The sequence below is a fragment of the Podarcis liolepis genome (assembly GCF_965112155.1).
Source record: "Podarcis liolepis genome assembly, chromosome: 16".
In the NCBI taxonomy this organism is placed as follows: Eukaryota; Metazoa; Chordata; class Lepidosauria; order Squamata; family Lacertidae; genus Podarcis; species Podarcis liolepis.
In genome coordinates, this window is record NC_139567.1 from 42,163,525 (window position 1) to 42,185,249 (window position 21,725).

The window sequence follows — 21,725 nt, forward strand, 5'->3', positions numbered from 1 at the left end:
CGCCCTTGCCATGACAGTGCTAACGTTGCCACTCTGCAAAATGTACCCAAGGAGATCAGATGCAGCCTAAGAGAATCTTAGCTTGCAGGTCCTTCCCCGCTCAAGGGGTCACTGAGAATGCCAGGCCCAAGATTTCCCCTTAGTGTGTATATGTGTAAATCCTGGTATCCGCACTGGGCAGCAGAGGCCCAGGCAAAAAATAGATAGAAAATATAGCTGTCAACCCACAGCGGGTGGCGCTGTGGGTAAAACCTCAGCGCCTAGGACTTGCTGATTGCATGGTCGGCGGTTCGAATCCCCGCAGCGGGGTGAGCTCCCGTCTTTCGGTCCCAGCTCCTGTCCACCTAGCAGTTTGAAAGCACCCCCAAGTGCAAGTAGATAAATAGGTACCACTTTATAGCGGGAAGGTAAACGGCATTTCCGTGTGCTGCGCTGGTGCTGGCTCGCCAGAGCAGCTTCGTCACGCTGGCCACGTGACCCGGAAGTGTCTGTGGACAGCGCTGGCCCCCGGCCTCTTAAGTGAGATGGGCGCACAACCCTAGAGTCGTACACGACTGGCCCGTACGGGCAGGGGTACCTTTACCTTTACCTATAGCTGTCAACCAGGCCTGTAAATCCGAAGCTGGGAACCTGAGTCCCAAATGTGGCCCTCCATACCTCTCTACCTGGCCCTCAGGTCTCTGCTCAGGCCACACCCCTCATTAACTCTGTTCCACCCCTTCCTTGAGTGTCTTTTCTTAGCTGGAAATTTGTGACAGTCCCTCATGCTTGTCTAGATGGGTGGTGGTGGTGTGTGTGTGGTCTGTGGCCCCTGGAAGCTTGCTTGGGAGGAAATGTGGCCCTCAGGCCAGTAAAGCTTCCCTCCACTCACCCACTCATTGCTCTAAGTCTTACTCGGTGCCTTCCAAGGAAATATCCTCCACGCTCTAGAAATGGCTTTCGCGTCCCAAACCCTGGAAGGGAGCAATGGCGCACGATCCCCGCTTACCTTTGAACTCCTCATCTGTCAGGTTTTTCAGGGTCTCCAGGAGGTAGGTGAGCAGGTCGTCCAGCTCGCTCGGATCCCCCTGGGCCACCGCGTCAAAGAGCCTCCTTCGGTCGTAGATCCTGAAGGATTTCTCAGGGCGAACGCCCATGGAGGCTCCTCGGCGAGCCCCGCGATGGAGAAGTCTGCCATGAGGAAGGAGGACTGTGGGTTACTGGCTCCTCCTGGAGAGCAATGGCTCAGGCCACAAATATATCGCCCCCCCACACACATGTACCACCATGGCAGCTTGAGGGCCACATTCACTTCTGGGTAACCTCCCAGGGGCCACATGCCTTTGGTGGGCAGAGCAATACATGATGCCAATTTTACCTTTGTCCTGGGGGCTGGTTTCTAGACACACACTCACACCTCTCTCTATGTGTGGGGCGGGGGGGGGGAAGCTCAACAACTTTTGTGTCCAGATTTTCACTTTTTGAAACATGGCAACCCTTTGAGGGCCAGTTAAAGAGGCATTGAGAGCATGAAGAGCTACAGGCTGACATGCATAGTTGAGAGGGCTTAGTTTATTTTTTGGCTGCTGTTTTGTTCATGTTGGCAATGTTGCTTCCTAAATGCTGATTTGTCAATCATATAGTTTTTAAAGTTGTTAACATTGTTTTGTAGCATATCTGTTTCACAGATGATTTGTTAATCGTTTGATATGATTTATGCTGCATTTAGTCAAACCTCGGCTCTCAAACGGCTCCGTTTTCGAACGTTTTGGCCCCCAAACGCTGAAAACCAGAAAGTACCATAAATGCTCCAGTTTCTGAACGTTCCTCAGAACTCAAAGGTCCAACTCGGCTTCTGCCCAAGTGCAAGAAGCTCTTGCAACCAATCGGAAGCCGTGCCTCATGTCGAACGTTTCGGAAGCCAAACGGTCTTCTGGTATGGATTACGTTCGACAACCGAGGCTTGTTTGCAAGCTGCTTTGGGATTCCTTCGAATGAAAAGCAGCATAGAGCTATGAAAAAACAGATCAGGTCGAATCCTGGCAGCCAGGAACAAAACCACCTTCCTGGCCTCCCTTCCTCGGCTGGTGCACTTCAATTCACATGTTACAGTGGTACCTCGGGTTAAGAACTTAATTCATTCTGGAGGTCCGTTCTTAACCTGAAACTGTTCGTAACTACTTTAGCTAATGGGGCCTCCCGCTACAGAACGATTTCTGTTCTCATCCTGAAGCAAAGTTCTTAACCCGAGGTACTACTTCTGGGTTAGCGGAGTCTGTAACCTGAAGCGTCTGTAATCCGAGGTACCACTGTAATAATTTCCACAGCTCTAGGGTTTTCTGGTTGTTGTTGTTGTTTAAATACAGTGGTACCTCAGGTTAAGTACTTAATTTGTTCCGGAGGTCCGTTCTTAACCTGAAACTGTTCTTAACCTGAAGCACCACTTAACCTGAAGCACCACTTTAGCTAATGGGGCCTCATGCTGCTGCTGCACGAATTCTGTTCTCACCCTGAAGCAAAGTTCTTAACCCGAGGTACTATTTCTGGGTTAGCGGAGTCTGTAACCTGAAGTGTCTGTAACCTGAAGCGTATGTAACCCGAGGTACCACTGTAGCACTGTATTTTGGAAAGTGCGAACGATGTAACTTCGTTTTGAAATCCGAACCAAATTGGAGTTCTTCTCCCTCCCTAGTTTTGCTACGGGGGGGGGGTTAAGGGCAGGGCATCTTCTTAGACCCCCAAGCGTAACTCAAAGCCCCCCCCCCAGGGGACCCACTCACTTTGGAGAGTGGTTGCCACACCTCCCTCGCTCCAAGCTGAGGCTGAACTTCAGGATGGGACTGGACACCATGTGGTCCATCTGGTAGAAGGAATCCATGGGAGCCGTGTCCTTGTCTCCGTCCCCAATCCCGAACCGCGCCCGCTTGGCGAAGATGCTGTGCTTGGTCGACCTGTTGCTGCCGGGCGTGCATGCGCCCGACTCCTCGCCTTCCAAGTGGTCGTCCATCGATTCCGAATCCTCCAGGTCAGAGCTCCCCAACTTCCGCATTTTCCCCAGGATTCCAGACATGTTCCGGAGAACAAGGCTGGGAGGGAAGTGTTCCGACTCTCCCTGAAAGCTAAGGAAAACAAATAAAAAGGAAACTAATAATAGCCTGCTGGATCAGGCCCGCATCACCCATCTGTTTGAAGAAGAAGAAGAGTTTGGATTTGCTATCCCGCCTTTCACTCCCTTTAAGGAGTCTCAAAGCGGCTAACATTCTCCTTTCCCTTCCTCCCCCACAACAAACCCTCTGTGAGGTGAGTGGGGCTGAGAGACTTCAGAGAAGTGTGACTGGCCCAAGGTCACCCAGCAGCTGCATGTGGAGGAGCGGGGAAGCGAACCCGGTTCCCCAGATTACGAGTCCACCGCTCTTAACCACCACACCACACTGGTGGCAAATTAATTTTTTTAATTAATTTTCAAAAATCCAAAACAAAGAAACATACAGAGAAACAAACAAACATACATACATACATACATCCTGTTTAAATCTTGGTAACATTATTAAGTGACTTCCTCAAATGCCCTTGGTTGAATTTCATTATATATATTATTATTATATATCATTTTTCCAAAATCGATTTTCTCAAAAAATTAACCTGATCACTTAACATCTTTCATTCTTCCCAATTTAGCTTAAAACATCTTATCTTATCCTTACATGTTTAAATCCTAAGCCTATCTATTATTTGCAAGCTTTCCCAATTAAGTTATCTTAACATATTTAGCTAAGGTAAAGGTAAAGGGACCCCTGACAGTTAAGTCCAGTCGCGAACAACTCTGGGGTTGCGGTGCTCATCTCGCTTTATTGGCCGAGGGAGCCGGCGTACAGCTTCCGGGTCCTGTGGCCAGCATGACTGAGCCGCTTCTGGTGAACCAGAGCAGTGCACGGAAACGCCGTTTACCTTCCCACCTGAGTGGTACCTATTTATCTACTTGCACTTTGATGTGCTTTACCTTCCTGCCTGAGTGGTACCTATTTATCTACTTGCACTTTGATGTGCTTTCGAACTGCTGGGTTGGCAGGAGCAGGGACCGAGCAATGGGAGCTCACCCCGTCACTGGGATTCGAACCGCCAACCTTCTGATCTGCAAGTCCTAGGCTCTGTGGTTTAACCCACAGCGCCACCCGCGTCCCAACATATTTAGCTAAACAGTCTTTAAATTTCATCCACATTGCCCATATGAGCTGCAAGCAGGATCTGAGCACAAGAGCTTTCCCCCCCTTCCTGCAGTTTCAAGCAACTGGCACTTAGAAGCCCTGCTGCTTTGGATGGCGGAGGCAGAACAACAGCCATCATGACTAGCAGCCACTGACAGCTTTCTTCTCTTCCTTGAATTTTTCTATACTTCTTTTAAAGACATCCAGGTTAGTGGCCATCACTGTCTCCTGCATAGCTGTCAACATTTCCCTTTTTTAAAGGGAAATTCCCTTATTCCGAATAGGATTCCTCGCAAGAAAATTGAAAAGTTGACAGCTATGGTCTCCTGAAAAATGCGGCTGTCATTGTGGGTTAAACCACAGAGCCTAGGACTTGCTGATCAGAAGGTCAGCGGTTCGAATCCCCACAACGGTCCCTGCTCCTGCCAACCTAGCAGTTCGAAAGCACCTCAAAGTGCAAGTAGATAAATAGGTACCACTCCAGCGGGAAGGTAAACAGTGTTTCCATGCGCTGCTCTGGCTCGCCAGAAGCGGCTTAGTCATGCTGGCCACATGACCCGGAAGCTGTATGCAGGCTCCCTCGGCCAATAAAGTGAGATGAGCGCCGCAACCCCAGAGTTGGCCATGAATGGACCTAATGTTCAGGGGTCCCTTTACCTTTGCCTTATGGTCTCCTGCAGAAGGAAGTTCCACAGTTCATACGCTGCGTGAGGAAGGGCTTTATCTGTCCTGAATGTTTCACGAGTTCTAGCATTAGGGGAGAGGGAGAATTTTTTCCCCCTCAACCTACTTCCTCCATACCATGCAGAAGTTTTATAAACTCCTTTTCATGCTGCCTTTTCTTACTTGCCTTTTCTCTCAACTAAAAGGTTCCAAACGCTCCAATCTTGGCGCCACCCTTCCAATCATTTGCTTGCCCTTTTCTGAATCTTTACCAACCCTGCAGTATTCTTTCCGAGGCGACCAGGACTGTCCACATTACTCCGAGTGTAGTTGCACCAGAGATTTGTGTAAAGGGTTTATGGTACCGTACTTCCAATTCCTTTCCTAAAGATCCCTAGCATGGAATTTGCTTTTCTCACAGCTGCCACAAACTATGCTGTGTAAAGGAAGTCCTTGCTTTTATTTTTATTTTTTATTTAGAGCATTTGTATCCTGCTCTTCAGCCAAAAATGTTTCCCAGAGCGCAGGGCTGGATTTAGGTTTGATGAGGCCCTGAGCTCCTGAAGGTAATGGGGCCCTTTATATGTCCAGCTGTCCTTTGTCAGCAACAAATTGTCACTGTTTTTAGTGTTGAATATATGCTATATATATGGTAATTTATGGACCTAATAGGTATCTAAAGCCATTTGCACATAACAAAATATGTATTTTATCAAAGTAATTGTTGAACTGAAATACAATTAAGAAGTATATTAATAGTGAAATACTTAAAAAGTATATTAATAGTGAAATAATTATTAAGCTCCAACTCAAAATTATCGGGGGCCCATTACTTACTTGTTTTTTATCTTATATTTTGGAAATGTACGTTGGGTTTTTTCCTTTCAATTTATTGGGCGCCCCCAAGAGACGGGGGCCTAAGCTATAGCATGTTTAGCTTATACATAAATCCGGCACTGCCAGAGCGGCTTACACACAATCTTTTGTCTCTCCTGCATCTTCCAACATTGCGCCTTAACAGATTACCCCAAATTCTAGTATTCATTAGAGTATTTACTTTCTCCCCATCCTGCATAATCTTCTCCACCTCTGTCATGTTCAAGGGTTTGGACTAGAACGAGATCACCCTTGTGGTCCATTCAAAGTCTATGAATATTTGAGAGTGTCTGTGGGTGTCTCCCTTAACTCACCTTTAAAAAAAGCACTTTTTTCAAGAGCCCCAAATGCTGTACCCTGTCTTCACGAGAGCGTTGCTGCAGCCCTCATAATAATTTCAGTTAATGTTTTCTGAACTTTTCCCAGCTCATAACAATATCCTTTTGGAAGGTAGGTGACCAGAACAATACAAGTATTCTACGTGTGCTCTTCCTGCATGTTCTATCTATGACCTACAACAACTCTGCAAGGTAGGCCTAATAATAATAATAATAATGCTATTTCTGTATGCCACTACTGCGGCTCATATTTTGTTAGCCCACAAATGGAAAACAAGCGAACTCCCAACCAAAGAAGAATGGCAACTTAAACTGATGGAATATGCACAGCTTGCAGACCTATCGAGTAAGAGAACAAGAAGGACATATGTTTAAAGAAGGTTGGAAAATGTTTATTGAATATATGTAGTAAAATTGTGTATATCTGAAAACGTGGGCAGCATTAAGATAAATACAACAGTGTAAATAAGTTTTGATGGATGCTATAATGGAATACGGAATGGTTTAGTTTATATAAAATATGCAGGCATTTATGATCTGCAAAATATACCATGGAAAGAGAAGAAGGGAAGTCATTGATATTTTAAGGTTGTTTAAAATGTAAAACAGAAATTTAATAATAATTTGTTTTTTTTACCATTGTAACTCAAAGTGACTTACAGTACAAACAAAAACATCCATTAAGACCAGCATAAAGCGTGAAGGAATCTAAAAGACAATTCTATTTTCAAAAAGCTGAATTAAGACACCCCAAGCACTCAAGAATGCCATAGGTAACCTGGTGAAAAAAGAAGTGGTGCCTAAAGATACTATAATCCCCAGTCCTGCAGGTTGGTGTGAAGTTGCCGGGGAATGTGGGTGGGTAAGGAACTGAGAATAGCAATAACAATACTGTAATAACAGTACTGGGACGGTGCAGCTGATGCTAGCAACCGATGGAAGTCAAAAGGACATATCCAAACTGGATTTCATGAGCATTGCATGCACAGCAAGCAAACAACCCTAGCTCAGTGGCAGAACACCTGTGTTCAGAACCATGAGGACTAGAATCCCGATTTATTTTTAGGGGTAGCTCAGTGGCAGAACACCTGTGTTCAGAACCATGAGGACTAGAATCCCGATTTATTTTTAGGGGAAGAGCTGTAGCTCAGTGGCAGAACACCTGCTTTGCATGCAGAAGGTCCCAAGTTTGATCCCCGGCATCTCCAGGTTAAGGCTGAGACCTTCTGCCACTGAAGCTAGATGGACCAATGGCCTCTCTATAAAAGAGCTTCTGGAGTCCCTATTTAAATCAGCCCATAATTCACAACCGTGAGGGCTAGATCCTTGATTAATTTTAGGGGGAAGAGCTGTAGCTCAGAGAGCCTGCTTTGCATGCAGAAGGTCCGTGCTTCAAACTCCAACCCAGGGATAGTGCTCCTTGCCTGAAACCCTGAAGAGACGCTGCCAGTCAGTGCAGACAGGACTGAGCTGTATGCACCCCATGTTCTGACTCTGTATAAGGCAACTTCCAGCGTTCCTAGGAAAGTAAATCGCAGAACTTACAGCTCTCGAAAGGGTCCTTCTTCTGCAACCGGATGCTTGTCTCAGCAAACTTTTCACGTCCTGCAAGAGCGTCTGAAGCCAAATCGCCTCTTTTTAGGCGTTGGCTGGAGGGGTGGGGGATATCAGAAGCCTGTTTCTCTCTGCGCTTGTAGATTGGACCATACAGTGGCGGTTTTAATAAGCAGGCGGCGGTGATGTGTAGCGCAAACCCGGACTTGAGTGATACAATAATGGAGAAATCGGCCCGGGAAAGCCGAAGCGATTGCTATTCCCAGGAGTCCTCCAGAGGCTTTTTGCAAACAAACAAATAAATCTTTGCTCGTGATTTTATTCCCCACTCCCCAGAACACTTACAGTTTAGTGGCAGACATTTCACATTTCCTGAGACAATGGAAAAAATACATTTAAATCGCAGCCATCAACTGGGGCTCAAATCATCACAGGTTTCTGCACAACCACACTCCTTTGCAGCCTACTGTATCCATTCTTTGCTTCGCCTCTGGCCTCCAGAAGGCTGTGCAGAAAGAAAGGTGGCCGCTGGTCTGAAAAGTGTCCCCGCCTGTAGTATACAGGACTGAGCGATCGTTAAAATCTGATCCTTAGCTAGGAAAGAGGAATGCAGGAACTAGAGGGAGATGCATCATACTGCGTCATACCATTGGTCCCAGTATTGCCCACACTGACTGGCAGTGTGGCTCTCCGAGGTTTCAGGCAGGGGACATTCCCAGCCTCTACTAGTTGATGCCAGGGAACCCGAGACGCCTTCTGAACCTGGGACCGCTATCACTAAGCTACAGCTCTTCCATTAAAAAATAAAGCCAAAATTCTAGTCCTCATGGTTCTGAACTAAAGAATGATTGAACAGGAACAGCTGCCTTCTATTGAACCAGATCACCTAACACAGTATACAGCCTACAGGGACTGGCAGGAGCTTTCCCGAATTTTAGGCTGGGGTCCTCTTTCCCAGCCCCACCTGGAGACATTAAGGGTGGAATCTGGGACCCTCCTCACGCAGAGCACATGCTCTGCCACCGAGCCAGAGCTCTTCCCTTCGAAGGAGGAGAAAAATGGGGCCGTTTAGACTCTGATCTCATCTTCCCATCTGCATGCATCTTTGAGGGCCCAGCCCCACGGCTGCAGCCAGACTGGTGTCTCGGCTGTTTCCTCCAAGGCAGGCCACGCTTCCAAAGAGCCCTCTGCGGAATAAGTAATTTAAAAAGGAAAAGCGACCGGGGGAAACGACAAGAGAGCAGAAATGATAATGGCAGCAATAAAAAAGCAATGGAAATGTACCATTTGTCGCAAAGCTCTCTTGATGGAAGGCTCAAATTGGTGGAGGGGAAAGGGGGGAGGTTAGCGACCTGTGCTTTAAAGGGGAGTTTCAGTACTGCTGATGTGTTTTCAAGGCCCATTATCCACACAGGAAGCTACCTTGCCAGGAATCAAGCCACTGATCTATCCGGCACAGCATTACTCTGTTCTGGGATGGGGAATCTTTTTGTGTCTGAGGACCACGCTCCCATCTGAGCAGCCCTTCTGGGGTCCACGTGCCACTGGTGGGCAGAGCAGTGAATGCCACTGTCACCGTCGTACAGCTGGCTAGTTTATACAACCACCTCCACCTCCCTCTATGCTCCGTCCAGGCAAGTAGAGGGCATTATCAGAGGGCAAGGACATATTTCTAGTTTGGGGGGAGGAAGTTTAAGAGTTAATAGCAGAGCTGGTGGGGTGTGTTGCTTGGGAAAGAAGGGGTGGGGTCTAGGGAGGGAGTCCCAAGGGCCTGTCAAAGGCCTGGAGGGCTGCATTTGGCCACTGGGCCAAAAGGTGCCAACCCCCACTTTAAACTCTTAAAAGTGTTCCTGTTGCATTTTGCGATGTGTTTAGTGCTTCTCTGATTTGAGATAAAAGAAGTGCAACCCTGTGGACGCTGCATTTGATAAATATATCAAAAATAAAAAAACTGGCACCTGATCATTTAGGACATTTCAGCCAGCCTCTTACACCTAGAACTGTTTCCGTACGTTGACAAGATTCATGGACCCCCTTGAAAACCGTTCAGGGTCTCAGAGCCAGACCTTTTAGCAAAAACCTTTCTCACTTCAATCCTGACATTTACATACACATGGTGCTGGTTTTGACAATCCGCCACTGAAAAGGGTGCTTTTAAATGTTTAGGGTTAGATTAGTAGATTGCATCACTGGTGCGTTGAGAAAACCACGGGTTTTCTCCCTGGGATGGAGGAATTTGATTTGGTGTGTGTTTACTGCAAACTAATCAAAGTTGCACTTTCTGGAATGGTTGAGAACCGAAACACAGCTATGCTTCAAAATTTGCACGTATCCAAATGCCATCCAAACTGGAGGGCTATAGATGCCCCATCCCTGAATTTTTAGAGACACAGCTTCCCTCTGGGCTGTTGTTTCCATCTGACTGCTTCCCTCCCCCCATATTGTGGCTCCAAGCCCCATTTTCTCTCCCCATTTGGAGAGACATGAGCGAGTGCAGGTGGCCTGGAGAGAGAGGCAAGGACGACAACAGCACAAAAATCAGCACAGTTTTCTTATTCCTGTTGCACTGAGACATATGCAGCCACTACGAAGCAGAAATGCTTCTTGTATGCAAGGGGGGTTTCCTCTTCAGTATGGGAAACCCCTCCACAAAAGCTACCAAAGGCAAGAGGAATAACAAACCCCATGTGTGTGTGTGTGTTCTCAACCTCCCAGATTTAATTCTGAAATGTACTGCTGCACTGGGTTTTGATCCACCCCGAAGATCTGCAAAAGGAAGGAAACTCTCAAAGGCCCATGGCTGCCATCACAGGCGCCAACAAAGAGTCTGGCGAGATCTGAAGGCATCACTTCCCTGTCCCTATAACAGAATAGCAGACGACTGCAAAAACAGAGGGATAAATATCTGGTTCCTTTTCGCAATGGAAACACAGAACGGCCTGTATATAACTTGGAGGGGAGGGGGTACAGAATGGGCAACAAAAGTCTTCCCCAAAAAACTTTCAGTGGTGTCTGAGGCCTGCATTAACCCCTCTACTGCCAGGGATGTGCAGGGAGCAGATAGCTCCAGGAAGGACCTGATTTTTGGGTCGACAGATGGGATCGCTCTGAATCCACTGCATTTTTATTCCGGGGTAGGGGGTGCCTACTCTCTCGCCTTCCCTTTCTGCCTCTGCCCCGCAGCTTTTGGCCCTCTATGCATTCACGAACCCTCTTTCCAGAGGAAGTGCTTTCTTGCAGCCCCAAGGTCACTTCCTGCGCAGCATGGCCAAGGCGGCGCCCACGGCTGAATCCACATTTCTCCCATAGACCACGGGAAATGGGTAGGCCTTCTCCACTTCCTGACGCATCACCTCGTTCTTGCCCAGGGCGCTTCCGCTGGCCAGGATCCGCGTGACCCCGGCTTCCTTCAGGTGCTGCGAAGGCAGCATGGAGTGCAGGTTCTGGACCACGCCGTGGCACAGCGCCCGGGTCACGTGGCCCAGGGAGAGGTCGGAGGCCGCGATGTCCATCACTGAGGCCAACCTTTCCGGCATGTGCCTCTCGCCAAAGATGGTGGGGCAGATGTTGAGGTCGGTGTCCGTTTGGGCCAAAGCAGCGCTGATTATACGCGGGTAGAGATCCGATTCTGGGACTTGGAGTCCTGTAGAAGGAGATTAAAAGGGTTGGGAGAGGAAGACTGATCAAATGACTGAAAGGCCCTCCCACCCCAAAAGAATGGGAGTGCCTAAATGAATACCTCAAAAGTCAAGGTTTGAGGACAGAAATCTGGCTGAGTCTGGAATAACCTTGTGAAGCGAAAGGATATGAAAGAGGGATTTATATCTAGATGTTAGGAGAGAGATGATAAAGAAAACAGGAAGACACAATGAGAGATAAAGGAGGTGCTGTAGGATTGGTGGAAGTCAATGTCTTGTTGTCGTTTTAGTGTCTATAATATTAACTTGTAAGATATGGATTCGGTTTTGTTGTTTTTGTTTTGTTGTTGTTGTTGCTTTCTTTAGTTTTTGAATGTTGATTTTTGTGTGTTGTGTATTGTTATTTTTCGATATCTTTCGGGTTGTTGTGTGGAAAATACTAATAAAATTTATATTAAAATTTAAAAAAAAAAACCCCAAATAACTGAATGGAAGAAGGAGAAAGGAGGTCCCCGTCTTATCCCTTCCTTTACCCAGCTCAGCCATCCACCGCACGAGCATGTTCACGAATGTCGCCACCACGTTGCCGCCGTTGAGGGAAGCAGCCACCACCAGGTAGGTGTTGTCAAAGTACGGGTAGTAGGCCACCGGGGAACGAGGGTTTGGCGAATCCGCCGGCTGGAAGCCCGAAGGCATCAGGACGGTGAGTTGCGCAGAAGTACTGATGTTGAGGACTAGGAGGATGGAGAGGAAAGCAAGAGTTGGAAAACACCCGGTGGGTTCAAATTCTGCTTAAAGAGGCATGCAACACTGGCCTTCAATGGGTGAGGCTGGACCCCCAAGGGAGCTTCAACAGGGGTCTTGCTGCATGGCCCCAGAAACCCCCTGGAGGGAGGGGAACCTCCATCAGGCACCTCCTGCCCCTGAACTGGGCCAGCTGATCATTATAGCAACTACTGCTACTGTTGCCAGTGTGGTGTAGTGGTTAAGAGCGGTGGACTCGTAATCTGGGGAACCGGGTTCGCTTCCCTGCTCCTCCACCTGCAGCTGCTGGGTGACCTTGGGCCAGTCACACTTCTCTGAAGTCTCTCAGCCTCCCTCACCTCACAGAGTGCTTGTTGTGGGGGAGGAAGGGAAAGGAGAATGTTAGCCGCTTTGAGACTCCTCCAGGTAGTGATAAAGCGGGATATCAAATCCAACTTCTTCTTCTTCTACTGTATAGAAATGGGTACCTGTCTTTTTATTTTCCTCCTCCTTGCGTCTCCCTTTTTGCTTGCATCTCATTTTTTTTAAGATTGTAAGTTTGAGAGCAGGGACTGTCTTGTTTTGACTGTACGTAAGCTGCTCTGAGAGCCTTTTCTGCTAAAGAGCAGGTACAGCTGCTCCAAATAAATTACAGTGGTACCTCGGGTTAAGAACTTAATTCGTTCCGGAGGTCCGTTCTTAACCTGAAACGGTTCTTAACCTGAGGTACGACTTTAGCTAATGGGGCCTCCCGCTGCTGCCGTGCTGCCGGAGCACAATTTCTGTTCTCATCCTGAAGCAAAGTTCTTAACCTGAGGTACTATTTCTGGGTTAGCAGAGTCTGTTACCTGAAGCGTCTGTAACCTGAGGTACCACTGTATTTCCAGAAGGCGGGGGGTGGGGGGAGGTGCTGCTTTGTGCCCCTACCTGCACTTGTGCTGTCAGACATGCAAGAGAACACCGAGCACTGGAAGTCCCCCAAGGCGGCCCCGACTTCCGTCCCCTTTGGTATCTGGTGCCACACGTAGGCGGTCTCCCCGGCCAGTTCTCCGGGCTGGACCACTTCAGGAAGCAGGTGGATGGGGAAGTGGGACTCTTTCAGGCTGAAACCAGAGGCAGAGGTCAATGGGGAGCCGTCCGGGTTGGAAGGAGAAGGGCCCGGCTACTGGACATGCTTGGAGGGGAGGCCGAAGGAGGGATCTCAGGCTAACACAGCCGTGCAGATTACAGTTGCATCAACTCACTGCTCAAATTATGGGGGAGAAGGTAGAAGGGGAGGCCCTTGGTGGAAGCCAGAAACCAGGGAAGTTAGGAACCTCAAGCCTAGGAAGCAAATGCGGCCCTCCGTGCCTCTCTTTCCGGCCCTCAAACCTCTCCCTTCACCAGGCCTGCTTTGTATCCTCACTGAGGGTTTTTGCCAAGCTGGGAAATGTCCTTGACCTCTATTAGTGCCTTTTGCTTGCTTTGATGGAGAATAAAGGTAAAAGGACCCCTGACCATTAGGTCCAGTCGCAGACGACTCTGGGGTTGCGGCGCTCATCTCGCATTATTGGCCGAGGGAGCCGGCGTACAGCTTCCGGGTCATGTGGCCAGCATGACTAAGCCGCTTCTGGCAAACCAGAGCAGTGCATGGAAACACCGTTTACCTTCCTGCCGGAGCGGTACCTATTTATCTACTTGCAGTTTGACATGCTTTCGAACTGCTAGGCTGGCAGGAGCAGGGACCGAGCAAGGGGAGCTCACCCCGTTGCGGGGATTCGAACCGCCGACCTTCTGATCGGCAAGTCCTAGGCTCTGTAGTTTAACCCACAGCGCCCCCCGCTGATGGAGAATAGAAACGCTAAAATTTACATTTGTTGCTTCGTCTGCTTTTGCCTCTGGCCAAGCCCACCACTGGCAATGCTGCCCCTGGGCTGGGGAGATGGGAGTTGGAGGCCAACAAAATCTGGAAGGTCACGGCTTCCCCGCAAAGGGTTCCAGATCCGCTTTCCTTGTCAACAGCAGCGCAAGTCTAGAAACACCTGCCCACGTTCCCCAGCAATATGGGGTTGATTATCCTGGCACCGACCTTGCAGGGCTGTTGTTAAGAAAATGTATGGGTGGTACTTTAAAAACATGCACAGACATGCTGGATAAATCGAGCTACTGCCCTTAAAAAGCAGAGTGCTGTGTGTGGACACACCGCTCCAAGGGTTAAGCCTTCAGAAAGTTTAAAACACACACAAGCAGTTAGACCCAACAAGCATCCCTTGGACAACCCCTGCCCTGTCACGGCCACCATACGCTTCTGTTGCCACACCAGGTTAGCCCCGGAAACACACACACACACAAGCCAAACCCAAGTTGTCCGCAACCTTGAGTCGGATTTAGGAAGCGGATTCTATCTTCCCTGGAAGGGTTGTGCATGTGAGAATCTTCCCTTCGGGGAGTCAGCTGGAGGCCTCAGACGCCTGTCCCTGGAAAGAGCAAACCCGGACACTTCAAACAGCTTTCCTGGGTGGAGGGGGAATGATCGTCGGGAATGTAATGTTTTCAGTCCGTCAAGGGGTTGGATTTTTAAAAATGAAAGGCGTTTCTGGTTTGCTAGAGAAGTTGCTCCTGATTCACTTACAAAATTAAATTGAGCTGGTGGGGGGGAGGAGGGGGGAATCAAAGAAAACACATTCCCCCTTCTCTCATATCCCAGCACGCAGAATCGAAAAATTAAATAATGACACACACACCCGCTTCGTAATAGTGGCTCCATCTGAGTCCACAGTGCTAACTTACATGTCCACATTCCAGCTTTTGCTTGTGGTGTTGAAGTAGCCCCAGCTGGCTGCGTTCTGGACAGACATCTGTGGCCTTTCCTGGCCACACAGCATGGCCACAACGTAGTCTTGGATGGTGCCGGCAGCATCGTAACGCTTCAGGAAATCTGGGCTGTCCAATAAACATACAAACAAAAAGTGGGCATCTGCTGGTTAATACACCTTTTAATTTGTGACTGACTCTGGGTGGAAAAAGCGACTTGTATACAATGAAAGAGAACTCTCTCTCTTCCTCCAAGAAACTCAAAGTATTTCTTTGCCCACCCAAAAAAAACAAAACATTTTTAATCCACAGAACAGCCCTGCGAAGTAGGTTAGGCCAAGAGAGCGAATGTGCAACTGACTCAAGGTCGCCCGTAAACTTTCCTGGTCTGAGTCCCACCGCTGCACCCAATTGCTTCTCCCCCATGACTGAACCCACCAGGAAGGCCACCCCAGCCTCTGGCTGCAAATAAATCATCACAGAATCGCAGGCGACAAAGTAAGATGCAGAAGCTGAAGCAGGAAGGGGCAGCAGTACCTGTTTTTCAAGTACCAGTAGATTGTGGCGCAGCCGAAGCCCGTGGCCACGCTGAGGTGCGACTGCGGCTGAGGCAGCGAGGACAGGAAGGGGCTGCTGCAGCGGCCATCTTGCCATGTGATCAGGTGACTGACCTCTTCAGGCTCAAACGTCCACCCGTGCCCGCTTTCGATCCACTTGCAACCTGGAACGGGAAGAGAGAGCTGGTGAAGGAGGACCTGTTAGCCTCGTGTGGCTCATTTAAAGCGACCCAGACCTTCCTGAGACGTGTTTATCCATCAGTGTCTCCTCCAAAAGAGCCAGTGTGGTGTAGTGGTTAAGAGCGGTGGACTCGTAATCTGGTGAACCGGGTTCACGTCTCCGCTCCTCCACATGCAGCTGCTGGGTGACCTTGGGCCAGTCACACTTCTCTGAAGTCTCTCAGCCCCACTCACCTCACAGAGTGTTTGTTGTGGGAGAGGAAGGGAAAGGAGAATGTTAGCCGCTTTGAGACTCCTTAAAGGGAGTGAAAGGTGGGATATCAAATCCAAACTCTTCTTCTTCTTCTTCTTCTTCAAAAGCACCGTGTTGTCTGCACGGACACAAGGACCTTTATTTTCAATGAAGTGGGGGGGGGACCTGGGGCATTCCATTTGACCCCAAGTTAGCAGAATGATTCTACTACCCCAGACAACACTGTCCCAATAAACTCTTCCATTCTGCAACTTCCAAGCACTGAGGCTTGCAAAGTCCATTGCTGACTTGCACCCAGCCAGAACCTCCTGGCGTCTTGAGAGGGATGGGTGGAAAGCAGGGCCATTTTGTTGGCTCTGCAAATACACCACCTCCTTTGGGCTTCTCCAGCGGTCAACAGACAATACATATTCCATCATGCTGCAGCAGAGGTAGAAGAGAAGCAGGGCCCCTCCATTGGCTCAGCTGAGAGACCGGCTCCATTGGGTTCCTCCTCTCTCTGAATGGTTTCCATCCCAGCTGGTCATTGTGAGAACTGCATGAACTTTAGAACTGCTATGCTCGTTTTTCTCTACAAGCAGAACACCGCTTCCGATTACCGTATTTTTTGCTCTATAAGACTCACTTTTTCCCTCCTAAAAAATAAGGGGGAGAGTGTGTGCCTCTTATGGAGCGAATGCAGGCTGCACAGCTATCCCAGAAGCCAGAACAGCAAGAGGGATCGCTGCTTTCACTGCGCAGCGATCCCTCTTGCTGTTCTGGCTTCTGAGATTCAGAATATTTTTTTTCTTGTTTTCCTCCTCCAAAAACTGGTGCGTCTTGTGGTCTGGTGCGTCTTATAGAGCGAAAAATACGGTATGTTGGAAACCAGGTATCGCCTAGCCCTCACACACATTGTGATTCATGATATATTGCCAGCTCAAACATTATAAGAAACAGATATCACGATGTGAACTTCAAACCGGTTTTGGACAATATATCAATATATCGCCCCGTCCTACTGGCTGGCAGCAGCTCTCCAGGGTTTCAGACAGGCTTATTTCCCAGTCCTATCTGGAGACCCCAGGGATCATACCAGGGTTGGTGCTGACCTTTAAAGCCCTAAACGGCCTCGGTCCTGTATACCTGAAGGAGCGTCTCCACCCCCATCGTTCAGCCCGGACACTGAGATCCAGCTCCGAGGGACTTCTGGCGGTTCCCTCATTGCGAGAAGTGAGGCTACAGGGAACCAGGCAGAGGGCCTTCTCGGTAGTGGCGCCCGCCCTGTGGAACTCCCTCCCATCAGATGTCAAAGAGATAAATAATTACCTGACATTCAGAAGACATCCTAAGGCAGCCCTGTTCAGGGAAGTTTTTAATATGTAACGCTGTACTGTTTTTAACACTGATTGGGAGTCGCCCAGGGTGGCTGGGGAAACTCAGCCAGATGGGCGGGGTATAAATAATAAATTATTTATTATTATTATTATTATTATTATTATTATTATTATTATTACTATTATTATTATTATTATTATTATTATTATTATTATTATTATTATACATGCAAAGCAGATGTTCAAATCCTGAGCTACGGCCCTTCCCTGCGCACAAAACCAACCCACTGGTATAATGGTGTTAAGGGCAATCCTCTTTTGCGGAACTACATTGCCTGAATTTTCGGGAGATGCTTAGCTCTTCAGACATTAGATAAATGAAGATTAAAACCACAGAAAAGCAAAAAAAAAAAGAAAATCTATCTCATTTCTTTCTCTTGACCTTTCTTTTGTTTTCCATATAAAAAGTTGCTTTCAACCCTGCTGGGTTGTCCCTCCCTTCCCATTTATCTCTTCCTAACAAGAAAATGGCCTCTTTGAAAGGACATTAATGGTAATCAGATAAAAACAAAACAAAAAAGATAAAAATCATCATTTACAGCAAAGAAGATGTGATTTTGGCTAATCCACTCAGGACAAGGGAGAAAGAGAGATTGCGTCCATTTACATCTGGGCAGAGATCAAAACCAAACTCTCATGGCTTTGGAGAAAGGTAAAAATTAAGTGTTTCCACTCAGAAGCACACGCAAATAGTGACCTCCAGATTTTATTTTATCTTACACCCGCCACCCACAGGAAATCTGGAAAATGGAGCAAGTTTTGTCTGTCAACCTAATAGCCATTTCTGATTGCTTTAGCATTCCAGGAATAAAATCGCTTGGGAACCCTGCTAGGCTATTAAAGACCACATTCATCTCTGACAAGAAGCAGCTAATTCTTTCAGGAAATCAGTCCCCACGACCCGATCTGCAATGCCTTTCTGATGGGAGAAAGACTTTCTGCAGGCAATGGCTTCTCCACCTGCCTTGCAACCTCCAGTCCCAGACCGTGGCTTTGCGAACAGCACAAGCAGCTGGGAAGAGAGAAGTTCAGGGGTAGTTTTTGAAAATAATTTTATAACTTGTGTGTCGTTGTTTCTCAGTTTGGCCCTTTTACATGGTTTTGTACGTTTTCTGGTATTTTATGCATTGTGATTTGCTGTTATTTTATTGCTACTGTTTTATTGATTATTGTTTTTATTGATTTATTAGTAATTCTTTATTGTAATTGATAAGTGTAAACTGTTTATTATTTGCTGATGCTTAATTGTACTGTTTACTATTGGATTCTAATGGATTCTTGAATATTGCTTTATTTGACAAAAGTTCTTTATTTTAAAGTTATTGTGACTTTTTATACAGGATCTGATTGTCACTATTAATGTTTGATGTTTTATTATTTTTTTTATGTGTGTTGGAAGCTGCCCAGAGTGGCTGGAGCAACCCAGAGGGCAGGGTATTAATAATAATAATAATAATAATAATAATAATAATAATAATAATGGTTCCTCTAGGAAATATTTACAGTGGTGCCTCGCAAGACGAAATGAATTCGTTCCGCGAGTCTTTTCGTCTTGCGATGTTTTTCGTCTTGCGAAGCACGGTCCGTCGCAACTGCGCCTCTTCAAGCGGCTTTTAAAAAAAAAGCGCAAGACGTTTTCGTCTTGCGAAGCAAGCCCATAGGGAAATTCGTCTAGCGAAGCAACGCAAAACCGAAAAACCCTTTCGTCTAGCGAGTTTTTCGTCTTGCGAGGCACCACTGTATCATTCTTAGGGCCACATGTCCTTCTGGGATGCTTTCCGGGGGCCAGGTACCAGTGCTGGGAGGGACCACAGGCAAAAATGGGCGGAGTAGCAGGCTTGCTTCTTCAAACCTACCTCTGTCTAGGCATGCAAGAGACATTATCAGAGTTCAAGGATTCATTTCAAGCCAGGCAAAAGCACTCAAGGAGGATGCAAAGCAAGACTAGTAAGGTGCTTGGTTGCAAAGGGCGTGTGGCCCAGGGAGAGTCCCACGGGCCGGAACGAGAGGCCTGACGGGCCACATTTACACTATCATTGCTAACAGTCCTTAACCTCCCTTCTGTGAATTTCTCCAGAGCTTTTTAATGCTATCTTGGCCCTGACTTTGAGAGGGGGAAAAGAACAGATAACATGTACACTCACACATGCAAATACAAACAGTGTAAGGAAAGTCCTGAATATCTTTGCTTTTATTCATTCAGACACAATCTTAGGTTCAATCTGCTTGGGGTTGGGGTTTTGTTTTGTTTTTGCCTGCACCATTTTGTTAGCATCTGGGAATAGGGAGATATTAGGCTTCAAAACGTTAAGTTTTGGTTCTTTTTTTTTTAATGCTTGCATTTTAAAATAGGATGCCACCACACAAGTGTCGAGGAAGGAGCGGTGCTGGATTTGGAAAGGAGGATTCTGCAAACCAGCTCTCTCACCTTGACCTGTTTTCCAAAACACGACTCCGTGCATTTGTCCAGAAACGCCAATGCGGCAAACCCTTCCCAAGAGTTGCTGGGGGAGACCAGCGAGGCAGTCATTCAAGGCAGCGACAATTTTTCGGACATCTTGCTCATTCCCCTACATGAGCAGAGAGAGAGAAAGTCCATGGGGAATGAAGCTTGGAAGCAGTTTTACCTGCTTTCTGTGATAGCAAAACAGCTCCCATCTTGGCATGCCAGATTTATTTTAGAAGAAGGGCTCTATCAGTTGGATCAACAGCTGTTGAATGTAGAGGAGCTCTAGGAGGGGGAGAAGCGTGGAAACCTAAGTCCACAGCCTCCTCTGAACCCCAATGGACTTGGGGAGGGGGGCCATAGCTCAGTGGCAGAGCATCCACTTTGCATGCAGAAGGTTGCGGGTTCAATCCTGGCCTCTCCAGCCACAGGTGGGAAGACTCCCTGCCTGAATCCATGGAGAGCCAATATACCAGTCAATGTAGATTATACTGAGCTAGATGGAGCAATGGTCTGGTTCAGTATAACGCAGCTTCCAATGTTCTTGAGAACGCAACGCTGGATCAAACCATCGATCCATCTTGCTAGATCGGACCAAAGGTCGATTTAGTCTAGCCTGTGTTCCACCACAGCCTACAAGATGCTTTAGTAAAGGTAAAGGGACCCCTGACCATTAGGTCCAGTCGTGGCCGACTCTGGGGTTGTGGCGCTCATCTCGCTTTACTGGCCGAGGGAGCCGGCGTACAGCTTCCGGGTCATGTGGCCAGCAGGACTAAGCCGCTTCTGGTGAACCAGAGCAGCGCACGGAAACGCCGTTTACCTTCCCGCCAGAGTGGTACCTATTTATCTACTTGCACTTTGACGTGCTTTCGAACTGCTAGGTTGGCAGGAGCAGGGACCGAGCAACGGGAGCTCACCCCGTTGCGGGGATTCGAACCGCCGACCTTCTGATCGGCAAGCCCTAGGCTCTGTGGTTTAACCCACAGCACCACCCGCGTCCCTTCAGGATGCTATAGGGAAGCCCACAATGTGCTGCTGGTATTCAAAGGTAGACTGCTCCTGCACTTATTGGTCATGACAAATAACCATCCAATTGATTTCCATTAATTTATCTCATCCTCTTTCACCTGTGGCCCGGCACTGGGGCTCTCCACCTGAGCCCGGGTTTCCCTGGCGCAGCTTGCGACCACGGTGGGTCCCTGCTCCATCTCTTGCAGCAGGATGGTTTTCACCGATGAAGTGCCCAAGTCGATCCCCAGGACGCAGGCCGCCATGGCAGGATTCAAACCCTTGTCTTGAATTTTGGGTGGCATCTTCCTTATACAAAACCACCTGGGTCACTGCAGGGAAGGAAAGGGATGGTTTTGATGCTGTACAAGAGTGCAAAGTAGCTATGATCTGTGACCTGACATTGAGTAAGCCCAACTGAGCAATGCAGCTTACTCCTGAGTAAACTTTTCTTGACTGGTGCCATCAGCTATGCTATTTCTATTTAATTACTGCACAGTAACAAACCTGTATCCTACCTTGCCTGTGCGAGAGGTAGCTTACAACGAAGCCAATAAAAGAATATAAGAACAAAACTAATTAAAATACAATTTAGAGGGAGGGACGAAAACAGGTAGGTAAATCAATGCAAAGGAGGCTAAACGCTGCCGCTGCTAACAACCCCTCCAACCTCAAAATGGGAGCAGAGTTAAGACGATGGGGCTAAAATGCGAAGTAAAAAAGCAGATCACAGGAGCAGAATCGGGTTGAAGAAAGTGAACTTTGGACCAAGGTCCGAGGGGTGCGCGCCACACCCAAGATGGCGACCTCATGACGCGACCGCCATCTTGGGTGTGTCGTTCCCCTTCAGGAACGCGATGTGGGAAGTACAGTACGACGCACCGAAGGTGGCGGCCGCCATCTTGGGCGTGTCAGCTGCCTCCTTTCAGACCCGCCTTACTTCCTCACTTCCCCAAGCTTACCTTACTTCACAGGTGTCCTCAAATCACTCTTTCGCCTGAGAGGGCGGGAAAGAGAAACCCACAAAAAGATTTCACAAGCCAGGAAGGAGAGAGGGGGGCGGGGGGGAGAGCGAGGACTTTGCCGCACCCAAGATGGCCGCCGAGGGAGAGAGA

General features: G+C 48.0%; 2 protein-coding genes across 7 annotated transcripts in view; both read right to left on the minus strand.

Moving 5' to 3' along the window:
- TRPV1 (transient receptor potential cation channel subfamily V member 1) overlaps nucleotides 1-14,345 on the minus strand; it is a 33,038-nt gene extending 18,693 nt beyond the window's left edge. For 4 of the 5 annotated variants that reach the window (XM_083479839.1, XM_083479836.1, XM_083479837.1 and 1 more), the window contains exons 1-2: nucleotides 2,760-3,161; nucleotides 989-1,170 (exon numbers count right to left, since the gene is read on the minus strand). In XM_083479839.1, coding sequence (XP_083335965.1) covers nucleotides 989-1,170; nucleotides 2,760-3,049 — 472 coding nt within the window. In that variant the 5' untranslated portion in view covers nucleotides 3,050-3,161. Of the gene's footprint in view, nucleotides 1-988; nucleotides 1,171-2,759; nucleotides 3,162-13,494 lie in introns of those variants that run through there. The other variant, XM_083479835.1, reaches the window with a different exon arrangement.
- On the minus strand, nucleotides 7,919-21,716 carry SHPK (sedoheptulokinase). 2 transcript variants are annotated; one of them, XM_083480036.1, is made up of 8 exons: nucleotides 21,573-21,716; nucleotides 20,730-20,942; nucleotides 19,585-19,726; nucleotides 15,328-15,511; nucleotides 14,767-14,919; nucleotides 12,925-13,100; nucleotides 11,787-11,987; nucleotides 7,919-11,258 (listed from the first exon to the last, which is right to left on the minus strand). In XM_083480036.1, the coding sequence occupies exons 2-8, from the start codon at nucleotides 20,913-20,915 to the stop codon at nucleotides 10,864-10,866; spliced, it is 1,437 nt and encodes a 478-aa protein (XP_083336162.1). In that variant the 5' UTR covers nucleotides 20,916-20,942; nucleotides 21,573-21,716; the 3' UTR covers nucleotides 7,919-10,863. The 2 variants fall into 2 exon arrangements, with proteins under 2 accessions (XP_083336162.1, XP_083336163.1); XM_083480037.1 differs by lacking the exon at nucleotides 21,573-21,716 and adding an exon at nucleotides 21,129-21,401.
- Nucleotides 21,717-21,725: the final 9 nt, after the last annotated feature.